Source organism: Diabrotica virgifera, chromosome 1, assembly GCF_917563875.1.
Source record: "Diabrotica virgifera virgifera chromosome 1, PGI_DIABVI_V3a".
NCBI classification, from domain to species: domain Eukaryota; kingdom Metazoa; phylum Arthropoda; class Insecta; order Coleoptera; family Chrysomelidae; genus Diabrotica; species Diabrotica virgifera.
Window position 1 is genome coordinate 109,283,298 of NC_065443.1, and position 27,632 is coordinate 109,310,929.

General features: G+C 33.9%; 2 protein-coding genes across 3 annotated transcripts in view; both read left to right on the forward strand.

Moving 5' to 3' along the window:
• The window catches only part of LOC126889883 (cGMP-dependent protein kinase 1-like), a 57,595-nt gene extending 52,265 nt beyond the window's left edge, over positions 1-5,330 (forward strand). Inside the window, exon 7 of the mRNA XM_050658593.1 lies at positions 4,948-5,330. Coding sequence (XP_050514550.1) covers positions 4,948-5,169 — 222 coding nt within the window. The 3' untranslated portion in view covers positions 5,170-5,330. The remainder of the gene's footprint in view (positions 1-4,947) is intronic.
• A 3,385-nt stretch (positions 5,331-8,715) lies between these two features.
• The window catches only part of LOC114326942 (cGMP-dependent protein kinase, isozyme 1), an 83,504-nt gene continuing 64,587 nt past the window's right edge, over positions 8,716-27,632 (forward strand). For both annotated transcript variants that reach the window (XM_050658602.1, XM_050658609.1), the window contains exons 1-4: positions 8,716-8,909; positions 19,520-19,861; positions 20,795-20,949; positions 23,897-24,196. In XM_050658602.1, coding sequence (XP_050514559.1) covers positions 8,767-8,909; positions 19,520-19,861; positions 20,795-20,949; positions 23,897-24,196 — 940 coding nt within the window. In that variant the 5' untranslated portion in view covers positions 8,716-8,766. The remainder of the gene's footprint in view (positions 8,910-19,519; positions 19,862-20,794; positions 20,950-23,896; positions 24,197-27,632) is intronic.

Consider the following 27,632-nt stretch of genomic DNA (forward strand, 5'->3'; position numbering starts at 1 on the left):
ATCGAAAATTGTATGAAATTCGGCACGTGATTGGTCGAAATTTTGTTTGTCACCCTGTGTCACGTTATATTGGTATGGTAGTACTGCGTCTACAGCTGATTTTAAGGATTTTATAAACTTTTAAAAACATAACATTTTAATGTTAACCAGAATTTTTACGTTGACTGTTGATTATTTGTGTTTTTTATTTTGTTTTGATATTTATGCTAAAATATTTGCATTAGAATTATCTTCAGTTTGATCCAAATTAGGAACTATGTATTGTATTTTCCTCTATTAGTATAAGAGCTAGGAGCGGATTTTGTGCGTGATAAGTAATATGAAAAAACTATACGGAGATATATTGAATTAGTTGTGTACATGACTTTCACCAACGGCCGGAAACCAGAGTTGGGGCCGAGGGTAGTTATAAGGGGTCAAAGTCGCGGATTTTATTATTTTTTTTTATGACGCTCATGATCGAGATAGTGCACCAAAATTTGGAAATAAGTAGGTCATGACGTAACTAAGTAAAATCTCCAGGAGTGGAAAGCTGCGTGGCCGACAAAGGGGTGGGGCAGGGGTGAATATAAAAAAATGTAAGGGTTTTTTTGCGACGTTCATGATTGAGATAGTGCACCAAAATTTGAGAATAAGTAGACCATGACATAACTGAGTAATATCCTCAGAGGCGGAAACCAGAGTGGCGGACGTGGGGAGTTATAAGGGGTAAAATCGCGGTTTTTATTATTTTTTTGGTGGCACTCATGATGGAGATAGTGCACCAAAATTTGGGAGTAAGTAGGTTATGACGTAACTAAGTAAAATCTTTAGGGGCGGAACGCTGCTTGGGGTACAAAGGGGTGGTGGGCAGGGGTGAGTATAAAAATATATGGGTTTTTTTTGCCGTTCGTGATTGAGAGAGTGCACCAAAATTTGGGAAAAAGTAGATCATGACATTACTAAGTAAAATCTCCAGGGGCGGAACGCTGCGGGGGGGGGGGACAAATGTTGTGCCGGGTCACAAAAAAAATAATACACACTGCGACTTTGACCCCTTAAAACTACCCTTATCCCCAACTCTGGTTTCCGGCTCTGGGGATTTTACTTAGCTATGTCATGGTCTACTTATTCCCAAATTTTGGTGCACTATCTCAATCTAGCACATCGCAAAAAACCCCTTATATTTTTTATATTCACACCTACCCACACCCCTTTATCGGCCACGCAGCATTCCACCTCTGGAGATTGTATTTAGTTACCTCATGACCTACTTATTCCCAAATTTTGGTGCACTATCTCGATCATGAGCGTCAAAAAAAAATAATAAGAACGGCGATTTTGACCCCTTATAACTACCCTTCTGCGCAACTCTGGTTTCCGGCTCTGAGGATTTTACTTAGTTAAGTCATGGTCTACTTATTCCCAAATTTTGGTGCACTCTCTCAATCACAAACGTCGCAAAAAACCCCTTATATTTTTTGTATTTACCCCTGCCCCACCCCTTTGTCGGCAACGCAGCGTGCCACCCCTGGAGATTTTACTTAGTAACGTCATGACCTACTTATTTCCAAATTTTGGTGCACTCTCTCGATCATGAGCGTCACAAAAAAAAATAATAAAAACGGCGACTTTGGCCCCTTGTAACTCCCTTCATCCTCAACTCTGGTTTCCGGCTCTGGAGATTTTACTTAGTAATGTCATGATCTACTTATTCCCAAATTTTGGTCCACTATCTCAATTACGAACGGCGCAAAAAACCCTTTATATTTTTATATTCACCCCTACCCCCACCCCTTTGTCGGCCACGCAGCCTTGGGCCGTAGAGATTTTACTTAGTTACGTCATGACCTATTTCTTCCCAAATTTTGGTGCACTATCTCGATCATGAGCGTCATAAAAAAAGAATAATAAAATCCGCGATTTTGACCCCTTATAACTACCCTCGGCCCCAACTCTGGTTTCCGGCCGTTGGTGAAAGTCATGTACACAACTAATTCAACGTATCCCCGTATAGTTTTTCCATATTACTTATCACGCACACAATCCGCTTCTATCTCTCCGACTATATTAAAAAATTATGCAACATGAAACTCAAAGTTATAGTTTGAACTTTACTAGGAGCTAAATATATGGTTATTAGTAGAACAGTAGTCCATACGAAACGGTATATTAAGTATCAGTAAAAGATTTATAAATAATACCTACAAAAACAAATAAATTCATCAAGATATAAATCATATGATCTCATTTTCAGTCGCCATTATGATATTTAGAAGTTTTACCAGCAGGTTTTACGTTTTTGCTCTTTGCGCAGAAATTGGCGCAGTTCTTGTACAAGAATCTGTGCCTGACACAAATTCTTGTATCGTTTCTGATATCGTTTCTTGTATCTGTGTATGATACTATGCATTTTTTTGACATATCAGAAACGATATCAGAAACGATACAAGAAAATGCATAGTGTCATATAGCCTTAAGGGTTGATCAGTAACCTCCTTTGAAATGAAAAACATGTTTCTCTAGAAAATGCTCTTATTTTATTCGATATACTAGTCACCTTTGAGCTCACTACAATGATTCCAGCGATATTTTGAAATCTTTGCAAAATAATTGTTTCGTCAATTATCTCTTCGTTCGACCTAATTTTTTTTATTAACGAGCCATCTCTTCAGATTTGTGAACGCATAATAATCGGACGGGTCCAAATCAGTAGAATAAGCCTCATGAGAAAGAAATGTGAGGGCCACCTCATGAATTTTTGCAATTGTCATAACGCTCTTGTGAGCCGGTGCATTGGAGAAACAATACTGGTTTCTTTTGCATATTAGACCGTTTCTCACTGAGTTTTCACTTTAGTTTGTTCAATAATCCACAATAATATAGTCTATTGATTGATAGTTTACCCTTTTCAAGATAGTGAATTAAAATTATGCTTTTGCAATCCCAAAATACAGTGGTCATGACCTTTCTGACCCATTTATCGACTCTTAACCGCTTTGGAGCATCTTTATCGGCTTCAGTCCATTGCCGTGTGTTCATTCTTCTATCTGGTGTGTAGTAGTAGATCCAGGTTTCATCAATGGTTACCAATTGTTGCCAAAAGTTCGACGGATTGCGCTTCATAAGTTCCAGAGAAGTGGTCACACGATCAAGTTTTTGGTCAATGGTCAGCAAATTTTCATATTCAAAACTTCCTTCCAAATATGACTAGTGCGCTCTTTATTAATTCTTCTATCTGCTGCCAACTCACCCACACGATCAGCTAGCACCATTTCGTGGACATGGAACCAAAATTTGACGGTGTAGTCTGAAGAAGCATTAGTTCTATAATATTTATCCAGTTTTTCTTTTGTTTCCTTCGCCGTTTTATTTCTTAAATAATAATGTTTAATGAGAGATTGAAAATAGTTTTTCTTCATATGCATATGTATTTTCAATCGGCAAAGTACTTATAATACAAGATAATTATTATAAGTCGGTTCGCTAAACTCAGACGCAAATGGCTAATGATTTTAGTACGTAACTTTTTTGTTTTTTGCCAATTTTGACAAAATTTGCAAAATTATTAAATATTTAGTAATTATTAACTATTTAGTAATTATTTTTTTGGCAATTTTATCAAATTGGCAAAATTACTAGCTTAAATCACTAGCCAGTTGAGTCTGAGTTTAGCGAACGGACTATATAATGTTTTCGACAATTCTCATTAGGTCATGATAGAGTGTAATTATTAAGAGAGTAGGCGCAAATATTTTACGGCTATCCCTACTTTTTCCTTCTTTACAAGGCAACTTACGTGTAGTAAAATTCTCACTGATATGGAGATGTAAACATTAAACATGTTGGTAAAGCTGGTATTTACATGTTATTACAAGTTTTAATTGTTAATAACTCACTCAATTTTTGCCATAGAAATTTTTTTTCAAGTCGGGTTCTTGGGAATTAAATAAGCCACAATTTTATATTTAAATATTTTTTCGTATTCCTGATGCTAATCTTTCTATTCTGAAGAAAATGGCATTTTTTACCAAACTACAAAAACTCGTTATTCGCTTTTAACTCCATTTTTTTTAATTTAATTATTCTAAGCTGATCAAACGTCTAGAACCTATTAATAATACATAAATAAAGAAGACCAAATCAGGTCAATGACTAATTTAAATTAAGGTGGTGATTAGGGGGTTGTTTCTGATCACTTTTTGCTGAAAAAAAATAGGGACTGACATTATTTTCAATATAAGTCACTTAATTTTTGAGCTAGAGACTTTTCTTTCATTTCTGTAGATAGATATTTTTAAATAGTTTAAATTAGTTTGAACAAGTTATCCTCGAAAAATGCATAGTTTTCCCGTCTTTTGACTTTGAAACTACAATATTTAGCATTTTACGAAGAAGAGCTAACATATAATAAGGTATAGCTCGATTACTATTGGTCTTAAGGAAAATTAAGAAAAACGGTTTTGTTTATTTTTTCAAAAGGTACATTTTTGTTAAGTAAAGTTGTTTTGATAAAACGAAAACTTTTTGAGTCATTAGCAGAAAACTGATTAAAAAATTGATTTTTTCGATATAAAACACTAAAACACTTTCGATAGCGAATAAATTGAAAACTATTAATTTTATCAAAAAAAATGTATAGAACGATTTTTGCTTGTAATGAATGTTTTTACTAACTTTTGCGGTCAAAATGTAATAAAAAATTTCCACCCTTGAGATGGGGTGGCAATCACCCCCATGGTAAAACGGCTTTTTGGCATCATATAGATTTTGATCCTTGGACTATCCACTACTTATTCTCAAATTTTCAAGCAAATCAGGTTTTGTCCTATTTTAAGCTTCATTACGTGGACTATTTTCCTAGTTCCCATACCCATAGCATCTTATTTTTTCTCCCCTAATTTAAGTAAATATTCATTTTTAACCGAGTAGAATCAACTTCCTGATACGCATTAATTTGTTTCTTAGGTGCCTTCCGAACGTATGGGAATGCAGAAAAATGGAATTCAAGATGTCAAAAACCACAAATGGTTCCTCGGCGTGGATTGGCAAAAGATGCAAAAGATGGAGATTCCTTCACCATTCAAACCAAAATTGGAAGGACCTACAGATACTAAATATTTTGATAACTTTAAAAAAGATTCTGACAAGACTCCTGAAGAACTATCTGGTTGGGATGAGGGATTTTAGAAGAACTAATTAATTAATTAACTACTTAATTATTGTGATGTTTATCATATAAAATTATTATTATTAACTAGATATATAAACAACTCTTTATAATATCAGTTTATTTTCTTTTTTCCATTTTTTTGTTATTGTTAAAATATTAATAAAACATAGAATCTTCATTTGTTCTTAGTTTTACCCATTTTAAAAATCACTCTATATACCTACTATCATCATATCAGTGTCATCACAACTCGTTATGAGCCGAACTCTTATTCATGTCATAACTCCAATAGAATTTAAATCATCCTCTATTTTGACTTGATATTAAATCGCGATCTTTCTCGATGTCCCCAACGAGTCAAAATCTGGGACTATACCACTACTATAACAGACCGGTATATTATGCGTCATCGCTCTTCCGGTAGGGATCTATGGAGGAATATCACTGAGCCGCAATCCCTTATCCCAGGGCCCAGAGCATGCCAAATAGAATTCTATTTTGCTGACGTCACAAAATAGAATTTCATAATGGGAGAATCGACGGTTGCTAGGCAACGTGACGTCACTAAAATATAATTTTATTTGGCGTGCTCCCGCACCTGGCCGTATTGCTCCCCTATAGGCCGATCAGACACCAGCGTATTCCAATGTTAGCGTCAGATTCATATGCATTTTAAACTGCTACGTTAGTCTGTTTTATTTTTCCGTTCACTGGGCCAGGGTTTGAACTCACGTACATCACATGCACTCCAATTAAAAATTTAATCTTAACAGGTTTTGGAATAATTTAAGTAGATACTTAATAAAAAACACTAAATTAATTTAATTACGTAGAATGGGATAAAATGTGACATATGCTTAGAGAAATGGGTACGCCAGAACATATTATAATATATTTATTACAAGAACTGTATATAAATAATACCAACAATGCTAAAGTAAGAATTAAAATGTGGTTTCGGAAAATTTCAAATTGAAATCTGGAGTTGCACAGTAATGCACAGGGATGCATAATAACCATTGGAATAGTAATAACCAGGGATGTCTATTCAATTGTATATTGAATATCGCCAAAATTATTCAATCAGGCTATGGAAGACATATTTAAAAAATTAGAATGGGAAACATATGGAACAAGACTAAATGGAGAGCTCTTGAACCACTTAAGATATGCAGACGATATAGTCCTGATAACAGATCAGAAGGAAGAGTTACAGAAGATGGTTGAGGAACTAGATAGAAAAGTGACACAGATAAGTCTGCAGATGAACTATAGTAAAACCAAGACTATTACAAACAAGAAGACAAATTATAAATAGTAGTCAAACAGAATAAATTAGAGCAAGTTGCAGAATACATATACCTAGGACAAATAATAAAGCTGAACAGGAACAATCAAACAGAAGAAATAAAAAGAAAAACTAGATTAGCATGGGCATCATTTGGTAAACTATCATATATTCTAAAAATAAAAAGTTCCCTCAATATAATGTATGCTAACAAAAGTATGCAACCAGTTAGTGCTTATTACCAGTTATCACATATGGCTCACAAATATGGACTTTCACAAAGGAGAACATCGACAGGATATCCAAAACACAAAGAGTAATGGAAAGACACATGCAGTTTATCGGTCAGGGTTTAAAGACAGGAAAGAAACTCATGGATCAGAGAAAAAACAAAGGTGAAAGATTTATCAAGACAGGTGGCAAAATCGCACAGAATTGCAGAAGTCAGTCAGAGATACAGTCTTTCGCTAAACACTAAGAAAACAAAATTTATGATGATTTCTAAGAAGGAACAGCAATTTGGACGAATCAGTGTGAACGGTCAACAAATAGAAAGAGTAAAAACATACACCTACCTTGGTACGAACGTCAATAAAAATTGGGACCATTCCATAGAAACCAAATGTAGGATGGAGAAAGCAAGATCTGCATTTCAAAAAATGGCAAAGTTATTCAAATGTCATAACTTGTCGATACCCATAAAAATCAGGTTACTACGATGTTATATCTTTTCTATACTGTTGTACGGAGTTGAGTCGTGGACTCTCACAGACGCCACCTGCAAGAAAATTGAGGAATTTGAAATGTGGCTTTATCGTCGAATTCTGAAGATATCTTATACCGACCACATTACTAATCAGGGTGTTTTGCTGAGAATGCAAAAAGAAAAAGAGCTGTTAATCACAATAAAAAGAGCCAGAATCGAATACCTTGATCACATCACGAGGAACAGTAAAAAATATGGACTGCTGCAACTAATCTTGCAAGGAAAAGCTGAAGGAAAGTGAGGACCAGGAAGGCGAAGGATTTCCTGGCTGAAAAATCTACGTACGTGGTTCAACACAACAACCACATATCTTTTTAGAGCAGCAGTGTGCAAAGTACAGATTGCCATGATGGTCGCCAACATCCGAAACGGATAGGCACTACAAGAAGAAGAAGGTGGAAAAACTTATATGGAACTTCACCGGCCACACTTTGCGACAAAAAGATGAAAGATGCGAATTCTACACTGGCGACCATGGGAACAGAAAATAAAAAGAAGAAGACCACAGATGAGATGGACGGACGACTTTAAGGGAACGGCAGGAAAATACTGGATGCGGATCGCCCAGAATAGAGACCAATGGAGATTAACAAGGGAGGCCCGTGCCCAGGAATGGGCGTTTAAGGCTGATTAGATAGATCTGAACACATTATACGTCAAGTTTTTGAGGAATGGCAAGGTGGAGCAACGATAGGAGGAAGAAAAATAAAAAACCTACGTTATGCTGATGACACTGTTATATTGAAGTTTTACCAGAAAAACTCGAACAAATTAGGAATAGGCTGGGCATGGTGAGTACGGAATATGGATTGAAAATAAATTAACTATGATTCTTAATTTTTTCATTATTTAAAATATACGTTTATCGGATTTTCGTTGTTTTCACCAATCTTTATTTTGTGGATTTGGGGTGACACCATCGATTACCGCCCCGGGTGTCACCCATGTTAGCTACGCCACTGAATGGAACGAATGATAGTTGAAGGAAACGTAGCGGGTAAGACAGGGTAAAACATCCAGAGTAAGATCTTTAGCACGATGGTCGGACCAAATAAAGGACATGACTGGTTACTCATTCTTCGCACCAAATTAACACGCACAGGAGAGAGATACTTGGACAGAAATAGTTAAACAAACTACATGATGCCACTACCTCCTTACGAAGGAAAAAATATAGAGGCGGAGGATATTACTAGAATAAAATATTAATTTTTGTACTAAATCTAAGCTTTTATTGTGATTTAGTCTATTAGTGAGGTTTTCTCGTATAATAAATAAATAAATAAATAAATAGATTATCTGCTACAAAATAAAAACTATGCTATCAATAATTTTCAAACATTTCTTCTACATTCATATAATCATATTTTTATGTTTATTTTTTCAATTGTTATTTTAAATATCCCTTCTATAAAAAATTGTTTTGAAACACTTTAGATAGTTTAATAATGTTATCTTAAATTAGATATGTATACTATTGATTTGGAACAATCTTATCATTTTTAATCAGAATTAAATTGAAAAGACTTAGTCTCATTTGTTGTTAGGTTACTGATCAAAATGTGTTTATGCTTGCGTAAAAACAAAAATTCGTTTTCTCCAGGAGAAGTTGAAGTTGAATATGATAAGCAAAGACGTAATGCTGTATTTCAAAGTGGAATTGACATATCTGATCAAATACACTTAGACCATAAGACACAAGAGTAAGTGGTATTTTTATTTTAACAAATTACAAAAAAATGAGCACATTAATATTTAAATGCAAAAATAGGGGAAAACAAGCTTATTTACTTATTAAATTTTTCAATCACTTAGATTGCACTTAGGGCCTTCGTAAATGACCTAGAAATTTTATTAAAATCGATTTAATAATTTTGCAATCTAAATTTATTTAAAAAAATTTAAATTATTTCAAATCTTGCACAACAAAAACTAGACCATAATATATAAAAGTTCTGCAATTTTTTAACACATCAAAAAGTATTCACAATTGCTTTATAGAATTGAGATCTAATTATTTGAACGGTCAGGAATTTTTTAAAATTATAAACAATTTTTTGGCTTATAATTTGCTATGTGGAATAAATATCTCGGTAACTATTAATTTGAATTAAATTCATAAAACGGTCTTAAAAAATACTCGACAAGGCGCTTCTTTTAAAAATAAAACAAGTTGAATTATGAGGAGTAGTTTCTGAGATACCTACAACCGGTCAAATTTGACCGGCATTGGCGACAATGTTATGAACAATAGTATGGCAATCTTTTAGAACCATTACCTTTTTTTCGGATCTCTTTCTCGTTAACAATTTTCATATCTTCAAGATTTTCATGACATAATATTATTAAAATAATAAAAACGATCAGTTCTGCGCGTGAAAAATAACAAAAAATTAGGTTGAAGAAAATTTAAATTCAAAGTTCAAAATCGGCATACGTAAACAAACGTATTTTCTCCGATGTAAATCGAATATAGTCACCTAAAACGCATTACCAAATACCAAAGATGCTTTAGTTTTGTTATAATAAATTTATTTATAACAAAATAAAACTACATATTCTTTCTGTGGCAGACTTTTTTTAGTAAAACTTACCACATTTGTGCCTTTTAAAGATATAATTACAAATATTATAAATTAAAAACTGTGTAATTATTTAAACAATCGTTGTTTAAACAAAATTAAAGTTTTTTGTTAATCATTTTTTTACCGGACGGCGGACTGAACGGTTCAGTGGCTCTGATTTCGGTGTAGTAGATGTTAATTTTTATGGGTTTACTTACGGTTTACGAAATATTTATAGGTAAATTGATAAAAAATTATTTTATCGTAACAATTTCAACATTAAAAAAATAATCACAAAATACTCTTGAAAATTAAAAAAATCAAACACCTAGTGTCTGTCGCAATACAATTAAAAATAAATGGATGAGTAACTATTTCAAATTCATTATATTATCAGAGTATCCGATTTTACATACCTAGATTTTTATAATACCGAAAAAGTTGATCATAAAAAAATGTAGAACTGAAATGACTTGTGCTTTTTTACTTGTAACTCTGTAACCGTAACTTGAAACTTTAACTTAGGAAACGCATGATTAAATGTAAATGCTACTTGGTGTCGATGCATGGAGCTTGAAAATATCTAGTAGGGGAGTGCAATTAGAACGAAAACATGCATTGTTTCGGAAAAATTCAAACAAGCTTATATTTTTCTAAAACTTTTTTTTGTTAGTTTATATACATGTTAAAGTAAAAAGTTCTACTCGCAGATTTGGTCGCTAATTGTTTATTAATTGTTTAAACAATAACAATTGTTTTGTATAAATAATTTAAAAATATAGTTGAATTCATCATTTTACTTTGATCAATTATGTTTCTATTTTGTTTTTGGTTATGTTGAATCCGAATATGGCATTACAATTTGAAAATTCTTATACAGAAGCTCTTATACAGTACGTTTGCGTAGCTAGGAACCACATGGAAAACTTTTTTATTATCAATTTTACGAAAAAAAGTTATTCTTCATAAAATACTCTAGATAGTCAAAAATCTAAAACTCAACCACCAGATATCAAATTTTATCAATTTTATACGAGTTATGTCAAAAATATGAATTTCTTTAAAGAGTAAAGTACCTTTACTCTTTAACTCGTAAAGTACTCGTAAAGTACTAGTTTAATCCCAGAATATCAAAAAATGCTATTATGAAAAGTTGTTTGAAATTAAAAACTATGTTTTAATATAAAATAACATTATTCTATTCGAAAAAAAAAAAAATTCAATTGTTTCTCAAATTACGGATACCCATCATGATTTTATTACAATTATTGTAACTATTTTAAAAAAAGTTATTCTTCATAAAATGCTCCACCTGGTCTAAAATATATGATACAACTATCAGATATCAAACTTTTTCAGTTTTATACGAGGTATGTAAAAAATATTAATTTTTCTTGCCTTTATTATTCACAATATTTTAATTAGAAGGATGTAGTTGAACATTGAAACATATTTTTTAATTCCAAACAACTTTTCTTTATAAAAATTTTCGATATTGTGAAATATAAAGGTACTTTACTCTTGGGTGAAATTCATATTTTTTGACATACCTCGTATAAAATTAATAAAATTTTATATTTGATAGTTGCTTCTTAGATTATATACAATGCAGAGTATTCTATAAGGAATACCTTTTTTTTGTAAGACTGATAATGATAATAAAAAAGTTATCAATAGGTTCCAAGTTACGCAGACATACTGTATAAGAGCTAAAAAAAATTTTTGTTGTTGAACATTTATTATTATTGAAGCTTATTATTAAAAGTATTTTAGATAAGTTTTACAGAAAAAAGTTTTCATCAATTTTTATAAACATTTTTTTTAGCTGGTAATTTTCGGTAGTTGTATTACATTTTTGTTATCTTTCTTAATTTTCTCAAAAAGAAATAGTTTATTTCATTTCTAAAGTAAAATAACTTAGTGCATTTTAAAGACTACATCCTGAGCTTTAAAAAAACACCTATACAACTGTAATAGATCTGTTGAAAATTGCGTAATACCGTCTTAAATTGGTGTTAATTCTGTAAAACTATGAAGTTTTCAAAAATTATATTTTTTGAGACGTCGTATCATTTGAATTAAATTTTTGAGATTTTTTTTGAATGAAACATAGTTTAGTAAGATGATTGAAAGGTAAGTTGTGCAAAATTGAGAGTTTTATAAGAAAAATTGTATTAGTTACACATTTTTAAATCATTTTTAAACAAAATTCATGTAAGTCCCATTTCAGCCCACACCGTACTTATGCTCATACATTGTGTTTCTTTTTATTATAACTCTAAGATAGCCTAATTATTCTTCTTTCATGTTCAATTTGTAAAATTTTAATTGATCGATTAGTTCAAGAATTACATTAAAAAAACTCAACCGTTCACTTCGCCGTAGGCTCGTTTACAGTGCGCCAATGTTTGTGAGAAGGGTGACTTTAGCGTTATAAATAAAAAATTATAGAAGCTACATATTTAATTTTAGAAAAATCTTTATATAAGATTTTTTTTGTAAAATTTTCTGAATTTTTCATTGGCCATGTCAGTTTTTTTCAAAAATTTATATTTTCGGAGTTATTTAAAAAATCATCTATTTTCGCAGTTCATTTGTTTAATAAAAAATGAAGCACCCACTTCTCGAGTAGAAGTTTTTGATATGTTGTGTATTAAACATTTCTTAATGAAATTTCAAAAAGTTCTATCTTGTTTGATTTTTTCCGAAGTGAAAATCTAAGTACACTCCCCTATAACCGCTTAAAGACTTTTGAAATGTGGTTGTATAGACTATAGACAAACGCTAAATATACCGTGAACGGCTAAGCAGACAAATGAAGCAGTTCCCAATAGAGCAGAAGCTATTAGACAGCTGATTGAGGTGCTCAACTCGTGGTGAGTCTTCGCACATCCACTATAGCCCTCCATTTTCTACGATCTTATTTTTGTAGTTTCCATTGTTGTACCCCAATCCTAGATAAATTAATTTCAAAATCATCCTTCCATCTTTTTGTGGGACGGCCTACTGATCTTCTACCGTCTGGTTTCTCAAAAAACACTGTCTTTAACACTCCATCTTCCTCTGATCTTATGACCTGCTCATCTTATTCACTTAGCTTTTGTATGTCTGACGATGTTGTCAGTAACATACAGAGTAAACAAATCAGCGTTGCGGGCCTTCTCCGCTCTCCTGTCAATTCATTTCTTTTATGGCAAATATCATTCTAAGAACAAACTATAATGGATCACGTTTGATCGATTTTGCGACAGGCTGCAACTTAGCCATCAAAAGCACCCAGTTCGCTAGGAAAAAGATTCACAAGGCAACATGGAGATCAAACGATGGAAGAACAAATAATCAAATAGATCACGTATTGATTGATGGGAGACATTCTAGCAGCATAATAAGCGTAAGAATTATGAGAGGGCCAGATAGCGACACAGACCATTTTCTCGTAAAGGCCAAGCTCAGAACAAGAATTTCAACACAAACAATAGATAAACACACAAAGATCGAAAGATGGAATGTGGCGAAGTTGAAAGAAGAAAATAACCAAAGACAGTACCAAGTAGAATTAAGAAATAGGTTTCAAGTTTTGGAAATAAGTGAAAATGAAACTGAAGGTGTAGATCAGCAATGGAACTCCATAAAAACAACTATTACAGAAGCAGCAAAGAAATCTATCGGAAAAACGAAAAAAACAAAAAAGAGAAAATGGTTCGACGAGGAATGTGAAAGAACACTAAAAGAAACAAACAAAAGAAGAATTGATTATTTGTCGAACCCTTCAGAAGAAAAGCGTACACGATTCCACAGAGAGAGATCCGCAGCTAGAAGAACACTTAGACAAAAAAGAGACAATATCTACAACAACAAATTGAAAAAGGAGAAGGAGAACACAGACGCAATCAAAGTAAAAATTTCTACAGAGAGGTAAGACAACATAAGAGAGACTCGTATATAAGGACAACCAACTTCATGAGAGATAAAAATGGAGAAATGCTGGCTGCCAAAAACAAAATAATAGAAAAATGGGCTGAATATTTTGAAGAGCTCCTGAATATCCAAAATTTCACTGATGAAAACAATGAGAATGGTGGAAACAACGGAGAGCATGTGTATTAAACGGCCGAATTAGAAATACCCCCACCAAGCATGGAAGAAATTACGCATACCATAAAAACTCTTAAAAACGATAAATCCCCTGGTCTGGACAATATTGATGCAGAGCTAATTAAAACAGCCGGTCATGAACTCATAAGCAGAATCCATCAATTAATAGAAAAGGCCTGGCAACAAGAAATAATGCCGAAAGAATGGTGTGGTAGTATTATTGTACCAATACACAAGAAAGGAAAAAAAATCATGCATGAATTACAGAGGAATCTCACTAATCAACACTACGTATAAAATATTGGCTTCGATATTATTAAAAAGATTAGTACCATACGCCGAAGAAATAGTTGGTGACTACCAGTGTGGTTTCAGGCCTGGCAGATCGACTATTGATAAAATATTTACAATAAGATAAATGCTTGAAAAGTATTGGGAATATAATCAGGACGTTTATCAGATCTTTATAGACTTCAAACAGGCTTATGATTCAATTAATCGTGCAACATTATGAAAGGCAATGATCGAGCTCGGCGTACCCAATAAACTAGCTGCGGTAACACAAATATGTGTAAGTAACTCCTTTGCACAAGTTAGAATAGGGGAAAAATATCAAATGCTTTCTGGACTGAGACAGGGAGATCCGTTGTCCCCATTGTTGTTTAACCTGGCCTTAGAATATGTCATGCGAAAAATTTACCCAAAAAGCAAACCAGACATAACTGCTCGGGGAGCAAAAATCATACTCGCCTTTGCCGATGATGTAGACGCAGTAGCACAATCAACATTAGAAATTAAGGATATTTTCTCGAGCTTTGAAGAAGCTGCATTAAACATCGGTCTAAATATAAATGAAGACAAAACAAAATACATGGTCGTCTCAAAACATGAACGACGGCGAATAAGGCAAAATATTACTATAAACGATCATAACTTCGAAGTGGTTAAAGAATTTAAATATATAGGAGCAACAATCACAAATGACAACAAATTAGAGCGAGAAGTTGAAACGCGAATAATGGCAGGAAACAGATCTTTCTTTGCAATGAAACATCTAATGAAGTCAAAACTTCTTTCACGAGGTGCAAAAATCCAGATATATAAGACCATAATACGACCAGCAGTCGCGTATGGAAGCGAAACATGGACGCTAACAAAAAGAGAATTAAATAAATTGCTGATGTGGGAACGTAAAATCCTTCGAATGATATATGGCCCTTTCAGAGACAGCGTAACAAACGAATGGAGGCGCAGATACAATAACGAGCTAGAGTCTCTATTCGGAAAAGAAAATCTAGTCAGATATATAAAGGCTAATAGACTCAGATGGACAGGGCATGTGAGACAATTGCCTTATAAACAATGTGTTCTGGGAAAGGCCAGATGGAAGAAGGTCTGTAGGGCGGCCTAGAAAAAGGTGGAAAGATGTAGTCAAAGAAGATCTAGAGAAAATGGGAGTACGACAATGGGAATTAGTGTCACACGACCGACAAACATGGAAGGCAATAGTAAACGTGGCAAAGACTCACGAAGAGTTGTAGCGCCAATAATGATGATGATGATGAACCTTCCTTTCAAATGCCGGCAGTTTTTTTATTCCCCGCTGATGCAGAGTCCATGTTTCACTTCCATATGTAAGAACTATGCGAATAATTGACATACAGTCTTAATTTAGATTATTTTTTAACAGTTTAGATAAAGCCCCAGACTCTGATCAGCTAGGGCTTAGTATCTTAATTATCGGGAATTGCAGCCTGTACCTTAGATTGAAACTACATTTGATTCTGTTGAGTTCGATATTTCGATGATATTATTAATTTTAAAATAGAAAAATAAATAAAATAAACTAATAATAATAAATAAAATAAAATAAAAAAAATATTGTGTATATGTATACAAGAATAAAAAACCGCTAAACGGCGTAAAAATGAGTGGCGCATAAAATATTCCAGCTACAAAAGATCTGATATGAATGTTACGTGTCGCGAAAATGGATTTTCATTTGATGCAAAACAAAATTCTAGTTTTATTTTAAAAGATTTTTCCATAATATTTGCTAAATTTGAAGTAAACGCGCCACAAAAGAGTAACTTTGATAGAGTTTGAATTTTTAAACTCTTTTGTGGCGCGTTTACTTCAAATTTAGCAAATATTATGGAAAAATCTTTTAAAATAAAATTAGAATTTTGTTTTGCATCAAATGAAAATCCATTTTCGCGCCACGTAACATTCATATCAGATCTTTTGTAGCTGGAATATTTTATGCGCCACTCATTTTTACGGCGTTTAGCGGTTTTTTATTCTTGTATCAGGAGTTTTTCAAAGTTATTTATAAATTAAATGTATGAAGTTGAATTCAATGTACCTCTATTACACGTCAAGCTTTATAATTGGTCACCTTTGTTGCATTATCTCCCAAATCATCTAGCGTCCATCGAATGTACACTAGATTTTTTTCTATTCGAAATAGATTGAAAAAAAAATATATTGAGATGGCCGGTAAATGAAGTCGGATTGCCCGTTGCCAGATCAAATTTAGCGTCGTAACCACTACAACCCATAAACCATTTGGGGAATAATCGTTAATTGGATTATACTTTTGTATTTTAATAACTTCTCTAAACGGCTTAACCGATTTTGATCAGTAAACATAAGTTTGAAACGTATTGACCAGTAGTATCTGATGGATCTAAGGTCAAGTATGATAACTGAAGCTATTAGGTACAGGAATTATTTAGCTTTCGAAACCGTTTTTCCCACAGAAAATAGATTTTATCATATTTATGAAGCCTATAACCTAAAAATTTGAATTTTCCCGGATATGAGGTATACATCGTTAGATTCGTCTTGAGTCCTTATACAAACGCTAAGTTATTGGCACAATTCGTACGTTGAAATGTTGAGTAATTGTCGAAAAACCAAAATTTTCAAAGTTTAGTTTTTCAGTTTTTCGGCTATACTGAGCCGTGTGTACGTCTGATCCTGACGGCTTGAACACCATTTGAAAGCTTAAGTCAACACTATTGATTTGATATATTTGCGGTTCTCATGCCTCTTCTTGATCCGAATATATATACCCCCAAAAAATATGCCGTTTTGTACCTACAAAGTCCTATAGCTGGCTTATGGGTGGTCAAAAGTCACAAACTACACCGGTTCTAAATCGGCCCTGACCCCCTCTTTAAATACAGAGAAAAAATATCAAATCGGTTTAACTTTCAAACACACATACATACATATCCACAAACATTTTCCCTTTTTTAAATAAAAATTGAGTCACATTTCTAAGCTCTATAACTTTTGAATGGTATAACCGATTTTCAAAATTAGACATGCGTTGGAAGGGTAATGATCAGTTCTATTAGAAACCGCAAAGGTTGGACTTAAATTTTTGAATTTTTTGGGAGTTTTGGGGACCAGAACGAAAAACAGACCCTAAATAGGAAGGGCCGTAAAATCGACACCCTTGGACCAAAATGGATGGTTGACATATGAATGGGTGAGTCTTTTTCTGAACTTGAAGATGGGAGTTGGCACAATTTTCAATTCAGTCAGATTTAGAAAATTGAAAATTTCGTGTATATAATAGTGTCGCGTGTAGGGGGGTGTATTTCTGCGCCACTGGCGAGAACTGCCGTTATCTGGTAATCTTTCCGATATAAAACTAACAGCTTCGATAACTAATAAATCGAAAACTATTAATTTTATCAAAAAAATGTATAATGAACATTTTTTGTTTATAATTAATATTTTTACCAGCATTTGCGGTCAAAATATAAAAAAAAATTTCCACCCTCGAGATGAGGTGGCAACTACCCCCTTGGTAAAAGCGTCTTTCGGCATCATATAGATTTTGATCCTTGGACTATCCACTACCTATTGTCAAATTTTTAAACAAATCTATCCATTCTGTAAAAATTGCGAAGTGAAAAATTTCAGTTCCTGGACTAATTATACCTTTGGAGCTCTATAATTTCTGAACGGCTTACCTGATGTTGATCACTAAACATGAATTTGAAACGTATTGACAAGTAGTATCTGATGCATCCAAGATCGAGTATGATAACTGAACGTATTATTGAGCTTGAAAAACCGTTTTTCCCATAAGAAATAGATTTGATCATACTTAGGAACCCTATAACTTAAAAATTCAAATTTTCCCAGATATAAGGTATACACCGTTAGACGCGTCCTGAGTCCTTCTACAAACGCTCAGTTATTGGAGCAATTCGTAGGTTGAAATTTTGAGTAATTGTCGAAAAACCAAAATTTTCAAAGTTTAATTTTTCAGTTTTTTGGCTATGGTGAGCAGTGCGTATGTCTCAGCTTGATCGCTTAAGGGCCATTTGAAAGCTTAACTCAACCCTATTAATTTGGTGTATTTGCGGTTTTCCTGTATTTTCTTGAACCTAAGATATATACGCCCAAAAAATATGCTATTTTGTATCTACTTAGTCCTCTAGCTAACTTACGGGTAGTCAGAAGTCAAAAATTAGATCGGTTCTGAATCGGCCCTCACACCCTCTTGAAACACAGAAAAAAAAATTCAGATCGGTTTAACTTTTCCACATACATACATACATACAAACATACATATCCACAAATATTTTCCATTTTTTAAATAAAAATTGAGTCATATTTCTGAGCTCGATAACTTTTGGATGGTACAACCGATTTTCAAAATTAAACATGCGTTGGAAAGGTAATGATCTATGCTATCAAAAGCCGCAAAGGTCGGGTTTAAATTTTTGAAATTTTTGGGAGTTTTGGGGACGAGAACGAAAAACAGGCTTTAAATGGGAAGGGCCGTAAATTCCACACCCTTGGACCAAAATGGAGAAGTAACATATGGATAGACGAGTCTTTTCGTAAACTTTAAGATGGGATGTGGCCCAATTTTCCATTCAGTCAGGTTTAGAAAATCGAAAATTTCGTGTATATATAGTGTCGCTTGTAGGGGTGTTGTGCGCCACTGGTGAGAACTGCCGTTCTCTGTGGATATGTATAATTGCAAATATTGTATCTTAAATTTTAAGGTTCTTGTATATAATTTTTCTTAATTATTCATATGCAGACGAAACGAGATCTGACGCGTATAGGCCCATGTGCGTGTAGCTAATTGGGGATTAGTAGGGCTAGACCGCTGACGGTGAAAACTACTGTGGATTCTGAATCACAGTTAAGACAGAAGAATCACATTAGAGCCCTTTGAACCAATTTTAATAGGTTAGTTCTGAGGGAAACGGATTAAACCATGAAGAAGAGGGAGATTAGATGTAACAGATTGTAGTTGTGGTGTGTCTCAATATAGGCAGTCGATTTTCAGATCTGGACCTGAAAGGTTGTGTTATTTGGGATAATTGCAATAGACGTGACGATGCTTTAAGACCTACTTATATATTGACAACCCGGTCATATTAAGTAGATAAACGCGATTAGTCCAAAGACATTTTCTTTTGTGAGAACCAGTAAATTTTAGTCGCAATTACACATTCATTTTACATTTCGTCAACTTATCAGCACTTATAATTTAGTTGTCTATTTTATTAATTAAAACTATTAAGCATCAAACGGACTTTTATTACGAGTTTCTTTAACGAATCCTACATATACATATATGTAGATTACTTCAATTTTTAAAATATTTTTTTCAGCGAAGAACAACTCATAAGAACCGCCATAGCAAACAATGACTTCATCACCAAAATCTTATTTGGAAACATCCTTAAGGGTGTCATTCCGGCCATGTATAAAAGGAATATAAAAGCTGGCGATGTGATTATAAAAGAAGGCAACACAGGTTCCCATATGTATGTCTCCATAACAGGAAAATTTGAAATATCCAATCAAAATTTCATAGATACCTTTGAAGATGTTAGGGTGTTCGGCGAACTGGCTATCATCTATGATGCTAAAAGATTAGCGACTATAAAAGCTCTAACAGATGCAGAAATATGGGTTTTGGATGCAGTCACCTATCAACAAGTGCTGAGGAGGTAAGTATTAAGATAAGTTCTTCATTTGTAAAGTATTTAGTGTTTTCAATTATAAAAATATACGGTTTCATTTTGATTCAATGGAGTCTCTTCCCATCCTCTGACAGGTGTTTTAGGTTTATCCGTTATCAAAGAGGCATTGTAAGAAGACGAAACTGAATCAAAACACACCAACTGGTTGGTAAATATATTTAAATAGGCTATTAACGTATGCCTTTAGCAAACTCTAACTAGAAAAGATGAAGAAAAAAAGCCTATATAAAAGAAAACTGTGAACTTGAGGCATATCTATGCCATCGGGCGATGCTACGAATCTATTCCACTAAATCATCAGCAATTTACCCATATACACCGCTATCATTTTGTTTTAATGGAATAGATTCCTAGCATTGGGGCTGTAGTGTCAAAAGTTGGAAGAGCAATGATGATTGCCAACCTTCGTCGCGGAAATGGCACGTAAAGAAGAATAACACTATCGGTACGTTAAGATTAGTGTGAGATTACAAATTAAGGGATTAATTTGTGATTGAGCAGTAGTTAACACTTGTTTGAAATATTTTTCCCATTGTTGGCTTATATCGATATGCTCTGTAAACAATTGCCCTGTATAATTTTCTATAAATCCTGGACTTATAAAGACTACCTAATTTTATAATAATTATTACTCCCAAGTTCTTGTATTCTTGCTACTAAGTTTTGTTTTTTTTCTGTCTTCTGAAGATTTTTTTGTTTGTGTTCTAATCTTATGAAAGTCATTCTTATTAGTAGCTTCAACCTTTTTTCAGTTTTTCGTTATAGGCTTTGTTAACACTCCTTTGTTCTTCGTTCTTTCTTTTTCCCTATGCATTCTGTTGCCACAATTTGGTTACTTAAGTTTTGAATTTCTTCAAATTACGCGATCAAAATTATAAAAAAAAAACACTTTCTTTTTAGATACAACGTGAAAGAACAAGAAGAAAGGGTTAATTTTTTGATAAATAATGATATTCTTAAAAACGCTGGAGAAAAGGTGCTTAAGTCTGCTGCAAACTCATTAAAATCTGAATCCTTTGTTGGAGAAAAACCTATTGTAACAGAAGGGGAAAAAGGTAAGATAGACCTACAGAAAAAATTAAGAAAGTAAACACAGAAGTAGTTTTGAGTGTAGTTTAAAATGACATTAAAATATAGCTTATCCTTTTAGACTTTAAAAAAATTAAAATAGACAGTGAAGAGTGTCCCTTGGTAAAAACGCTCTTTCTTTTAAGGTTAGTCGGTGTTTTCCATTATCGCAATCCCTTTTATTTTTATTTTAAGACCTTCATTTGGGTTAACGTTTTAGATCTTGATAAATGATATGAGGCATAAATTGAAAATATTTAGAACAGGGAAACAACAATCATTTATGTCCTATATCGTTATTCTTCGATTTAACCAGAGTATTAAGCAGCTGCTGCATTTTCGTGTTGCAAAGAAATTGAAAATGTTTATACATTTTAATTCATTTACTCTTTTGTTGAGTACTAAGGAATCTTTCTTGTTGGAACTTTTACCACGCTGAGCAGATGGGTTGTGAATTATTTAAAATTCTCTCCTCTTAATTTCCTCGGCATCCTATATAATTTATAATTTCTGAAAATCTCGGGAGGTTGTAACCAAAAAAAGTATTCCACCTGTTGTCAATCTGATGTTATGGGGTCGTAAGGTCTCCAATGTTGCATTTTGGCGTTCCAACTTTGGTCTTTTTGTCTAGCAGTGTGGCCTGCGAAGCTCTATTTGAGTTTGGCAATTTTTACTGTCATATCCTCAACTTTTGTTCTTGATCTTACCCAGTTACTCTTTTTGATTATCAGTTGTATACCTATCATTGCTCTTTCCATTACCCTTTCTATTGTAGCTACCCAAGTAGCACCGAACGGGATGGCTACCCAAGTAGCACCGGATATTTTAAGGATGCTTTAAAACTGTAGAATAAAACTAAAATTAAAACCATTTGGTTTTTAAGTAAACTTTAAGGTTGCAAAAAAACCGCTTTCAGCATAAAAGGGCCCACTCTGAAAGAGGTCGATAAAACCAAAAATAAAAACCTTCTTAAAACTTTGTTTTCTTAAGCAACTGGTTTTAAAGCTGCTGTGAAGGTGCTTTTAAAACCATGTTAAAAGACACTTTAAGTGCAGGCAGTTTTATAGCAAACTTAAAAAGATTTCTTAAATGGAGACTTTTAAAGACAATTTACCATATTAAATGATCCTTTAAACCCATATACTCCATATAGGCCAACAAATTTTTACATGTGTTATGATAGGTAGATATGTATTTGTAACCATAAAACAATAATAAGTACTTGGTTATTTCGGACTGTCAAGGTAGAAAAACACTTACACACCCAACTTTATTGATAATGTTAACAAAAATAGTTCTAAATAACTCACGCGCCCTAAAATTTCTGACTTTTGGCGATTAAAAAATAATAATAATAAAAAAATTTAAACCCGAAAAATATTAATTTGAAAGAAAAATAATTTTATCTACAATTTTAATGTTTTAATGTTAAAATAAATCGAATTTATGTCTTTAAGTCGCTTATTTATAATTTTTATGTACTTAAGCCTTATATTGTAATCTATCATGACTTTCAGCATCTCTAGAAAGCAATATGGCCGAAATCCCAATAAGACTATTTAGTCTATCGACAGAGAATTTTTAAGATAAAATGGTTTTATTTTATACCTTTCCAAGAGCATATTTCCTACATAAAAGCAAGGTTGCCTTGGAATTAAGACCGCGTAGTTTTAATGCGGCTGTCAATAATGTCACTCGGTTTTAATGTGAATCTAACCTAAAATCGAGGATCAAGGCGTCGTAGTGCTGTGTGTGTGCGTTGTATTCTTCGAAAAATTCGAGCCATTCCCACTTTTTACAACACAATGCACCACTGTTTCGCACTAAAACAAATAGCCGACCATTTTGGACATGAAAGAAGAGGGGATGAGTTTAGTTTCATTGTTTCTAACAAGAAGCATAGTTTAGTATATACGATAACCAAATTGATTCAGTTAAGAGCGTTTGGTTTTAATACAGCCTACTAATTGCTTTTAAGAAAGCAACTTTAAAGAAAACTAAAAAAAAAATAGTTTTAAGGCATATGTTTTACTGACATAATAGACTTGAGATCAAGTAGTTTTAATAATAGGTTTTATAAGTCATATTAGGAGAATTTTTAAAACTGCAATAAAAGTAAAAGGTCACAAACTAGAATCTAATAAAACCAAACAGTCCGGAAGTTCTTCATAAAACTGATTGGTTTTAAAGTGAACTGAGAATAAACCATTTTAAAACTACAATAAGACAAATTATCTATTAACATTAATTAGGTCTTATTTGATACTCTTATTAGATACTTTAAAACCAGTGACAAATGATTAACAGGTTTAAAGTTCTGGCGGTATATCTACAAGGTAACTTTAAATCCATTATCTTCTTATTTACCACAATAAAACCTTCATAAACCTTAAATAAAGCTAAAATGTTTTTATTGTGCTACTTGGGTAGTTTATTCATGTTTGCCTTGGTTAGGAACAGGTTTGTTAGTCCAGGTTTGACATCCATATGTCATGCTAGTCTTGCTCTTTTAGTGATTTCCGCACTTTGGTTCTCTTATGCCTGGATATATTCCTGAATTTGTTCTATTTTACTGCTATTTATACTTATACCTCTGAGGTCGTCTGTGTTCCCATTGTTTTTGTTTTTGCCATATTCATTTTTACGCCAACGTATTGGAAGCTGCCTGCGAGTTTCTCCAACCTAATTTTCAGTTCTTCGAGAACACATAATATCTTACTAATCTACTTTTCAGTATCAAAATGATATTCTTTCCATATAAGGTTTAGTTTATCTTAAAACACTAACACACTAACGCACTCCTTAAGTCTGAGTTCCTTATCTTCCCCACTTTAGCCAAAATCAGAAATTTAACTATGACCCGGACTGCAAGACCCTGCGCAACTACTGGAGAGCTAATTCGGTTCTTGTTTAATATATCATTAATATTTCTAGGTGACAAATTTTATATCGTCCGAGCGGGAACCGTCACTGTAACAAAGAAAGGTGAAGACTTTATCCAAACGCATGGGAAAGGTTACTGCTTCGGTGAGCGAGCTCTACTGGAAGAAACCTGCAGACAAGCTACTGTCACTGCTAATCCCCCATTGGTGGAGTGTCTTACCTTATCCAGAAAATCCTTCTTTGAACTTACGGAATATCTTAAAGTTATTCCACCAAAATTGTCCGTAATAGAAAAACCTAACATATATCAGGATATTAAACTCGATGATTTAAAAATTTGTTTTACGTTGGGTAAGTATTGCTTGTATAATTAATTATACGGAGTGGGTCAAAGAAAATAGTTCACCTCGATATTTGGCAGTATTTATTACATTTTAAGGAAATGAAGAAACAGGTCGATTTTTGATCTAAGGGGGACACATTTTTACGGTACATACACCCTAATAACACAAAACATTCCAGGAATGTTCCTAAAAGGTACACACAGGACATTGAAAACATTCCTGGAATGTCCCCAAAAGCACACGAACGTCCCTGGAAAGTCCCAGTAAGTGCTGTGTCAGCATTTTAAACATTCATTGAATGTCTTGTTGGAACATTCCATGAATGTCTACGAATGTTCTTTGAACATTCACAGTACATTATTTAGACTGAATGTGTTTTATTCGTTCTCTGGATTAACTCTTTATAGAAGTTAAGACTAATTTTAATAGTTTTATTTTAATTAAAATACAAATGTATTGTTACAAACTTATCCGTCATTCAAAACCCTAATAATATCTTATAAAAGTCAATAGTCAAAAGGAACTCTTCTTTTTTATAATCTTGTTTAAGGTAGGTAATACAACATCCCCCCTCAAGATGATACATCTTCAACATAACTACTGACTAATCTTCACGATAGCGTAAAGGTCTGACAACCGCTCTCCCAGAGCGCGTTGTATTCTTACTCTGCTCAATATTAAATGGTCCATCAGTTTTCGTTGGCGTTGGAAGTCGTACAGGCGTTTTGGGTTGAGTTGGGTGACTTTCCACTTCCTGACTACCTTTCTCAATGTTTGTTGGTCTTTGGGATGTTAGTTGTTGAGTAGTCGGTGTAGTTTCTGGAGTCGAATTTGTTTGTTGAATCCCTGGCAGTTGTTTCAATACTCCATCGGGGATACTGCTTAGATATGGAGCAGTAATCAGATGAAAACGGTTTCTCCTTATGGTGCCAATGGCGGTCTTAACTATGTATGATCTTGGATTAACTTCGTTAATGATTTCACCATGTCGTTTCAGGTCTGTCATCCATACAAAATCACCAGTTTGAAGTCGACTCAAATTCTTCGGTCCATGTTTTCCATCATATAATTTTTTATATTTCGAGCGGTACTTCCTCTCCGCGCTTACTAGCTTTTTTGATGATTTAAATTCAGCTAATGCGATTGATGGTAGATTATCTCTCAATTTTCTTCCAAACATCATTTCGGATGGACTGAATCCGTTCTCTAGTGGTGTGTTTCGATAGGATATAAGTGCTATCTCTATGTTGTTCTTATTCTTCTTTATTAAAGTTTTTGCGACTTTTACAGCAGCTTCTGCTGCGCCATTTGCTTGGTGGAATTGTGGGCTACTTCTCGATGTAGAGAACCCCCATTCTCTTGCGAACTGTTGGAACTCTGATGTTTCAACAGCATGAAATTGTGTTCCAGTGTCGGAACAAATCAACTGTGGTATACCATATCTTGCAAATATTGTTTTGCAGATGTTTATTACTTCCTGTGATCTCATGTTCTGAACAGGACCTACTTCAAAAAATCTGGAATAGTTATCAGTTACGACGATATACCATTTTCCTTCAGTTTTAAAAAGGTCCATTGATATCACTTGTCATGGATAATCTGGAAATTTAGCTGGCAATAAAGGTTCATGATGGTTTGTCGAGTTTTGAATACAGATAGGACAAGATCTTACTTTGGCTTCTATCTCTTGAGAAATTCCTGGCCACCACATCGTTCCCAGAGCACGACGACGAGTTTTAGTTATTCCAAAGTGGCCAGCGTGCAATTTTTCCAACATCATTGCCCTGAGCTCACATGGAATGATTATACGGTTTCCTCTAAGAAGGATACCATCCACAACTGATAGTTCATGACGTACTAGGTAGTATGGTTTAATATCACCTGATAATGCAGACTTGTGAGGCCAGTCTCCCATTATGTAGTTCTTCAGTTGATTACAGGTTTGATCATTGCTTTGTGAGTTAGCAACTCGTGTTACATTCTCGTCAGATGTGTGAATACCTGCAAGAGTGACTCCATGAATGAAGGCATCGATTTCTTCTTCTAATTCTTTGTCATCTTCTGAAGGTATGGGTTTACGAGATAAAGTATCAGCAATATATAAATTTTTCCCTGGAGTATATACAATATTGTAGTCATAACGCATCATACGCATTCTAAACCTTTGAAGTCTTGGGGACAGATCATCGAGATGCTTAGTTTTAAATATTTGTATAAGTGGCTTGTGATCGGTCTCTATGGTATATTGTTTTCCTATCAGAAAACTCTTTAGTCGATCGCTTGCCCAGGTCAGAGCTAGTGCTTCTCTTTCTATGTTTGCATAATTTTGTTCAGCTGGAGTCAAAGTCCTCGAGATGTATGCTACAGGTTTCTTATGACCACCTTCAACTTGAAGTAATACAGCTCCGAGTCCTTTGGTAGAAGCGTCACTGGATAGGATTGTAGGTTTATTTGCATCATACATTGTTAAACAAGGTGCTGATATAAGCAATTCTTTTATTTTCTGGAACGCCTCTTTTTGTGCTGGGCCCCATAGAAATGCATTGCTTGGACTAACTAAACTTGTAATTGGTTGCATAATCTCACTCCTATTAGGGATAAATTTCGCTAGGAATGTTACAGTACCCATAAGGCGTTGAACTTCCTTGACTTTTTTGGTGCTTCCATGTCTACAATTGCTTTCACCTTGCCTGGATCTGGTGCTACCCCATCCTTTGACAACACAAATCCCAAGAAATCGATTTTCTGCTTACAGAATTCAGTTTTGCCCTTATTCAAGGTTATATGTGCTTTTTTGATTCTCTCGAGCACTTCTCTTAGGCGGTCATCGTGTTCCTCTTTTGTGTTTCCCCAAACCAGCACATCATCCATATGGACTAGAGTATTTTTTGGTCCTTCAAGGACTCGTGACATTCTTTTCTGGAATTCCTCTGGTGCCGATGTAATGCCGAAAGGTAATTTCTGGAATTTAAATATTCCAAATGGGGTTAAAAAGGTTGTGTAGTCTCTTGATTCTTCGGCTAAATTAAGTTGCCAGAATCCATGATTTGCATCAAGTTTGCTAAAGTATTTAGCCCCTCTAATCTCTGCAAGTTGTAGCTCTACTACGGGAATTGGGTGAAACTGACGTTTGACACTTTTATTTAATCTTGACAGATCGACACAGATACGGACCCCTTTTCCTCCTTTCTTTAGGTTTACTACCATTGGGGCACACCATTCGGTCGCATGATCTACAGGAACAATGACACCATTTCTCTGCATTTCTTCCAAAGCTTCCTTTATCTTTTCTTCTCAATGGAACTGGAACAGTTCTTGGTACAGAAATAGCATATGGTTCAGCATTTTCCTTTATTTCAATTTTGTATTCACCCTCCATATTGCCTAGTCCTTGGAATAATGAGGAGTATTCTGCGACCCAATTTGTTTCAGTGTTTATAGAA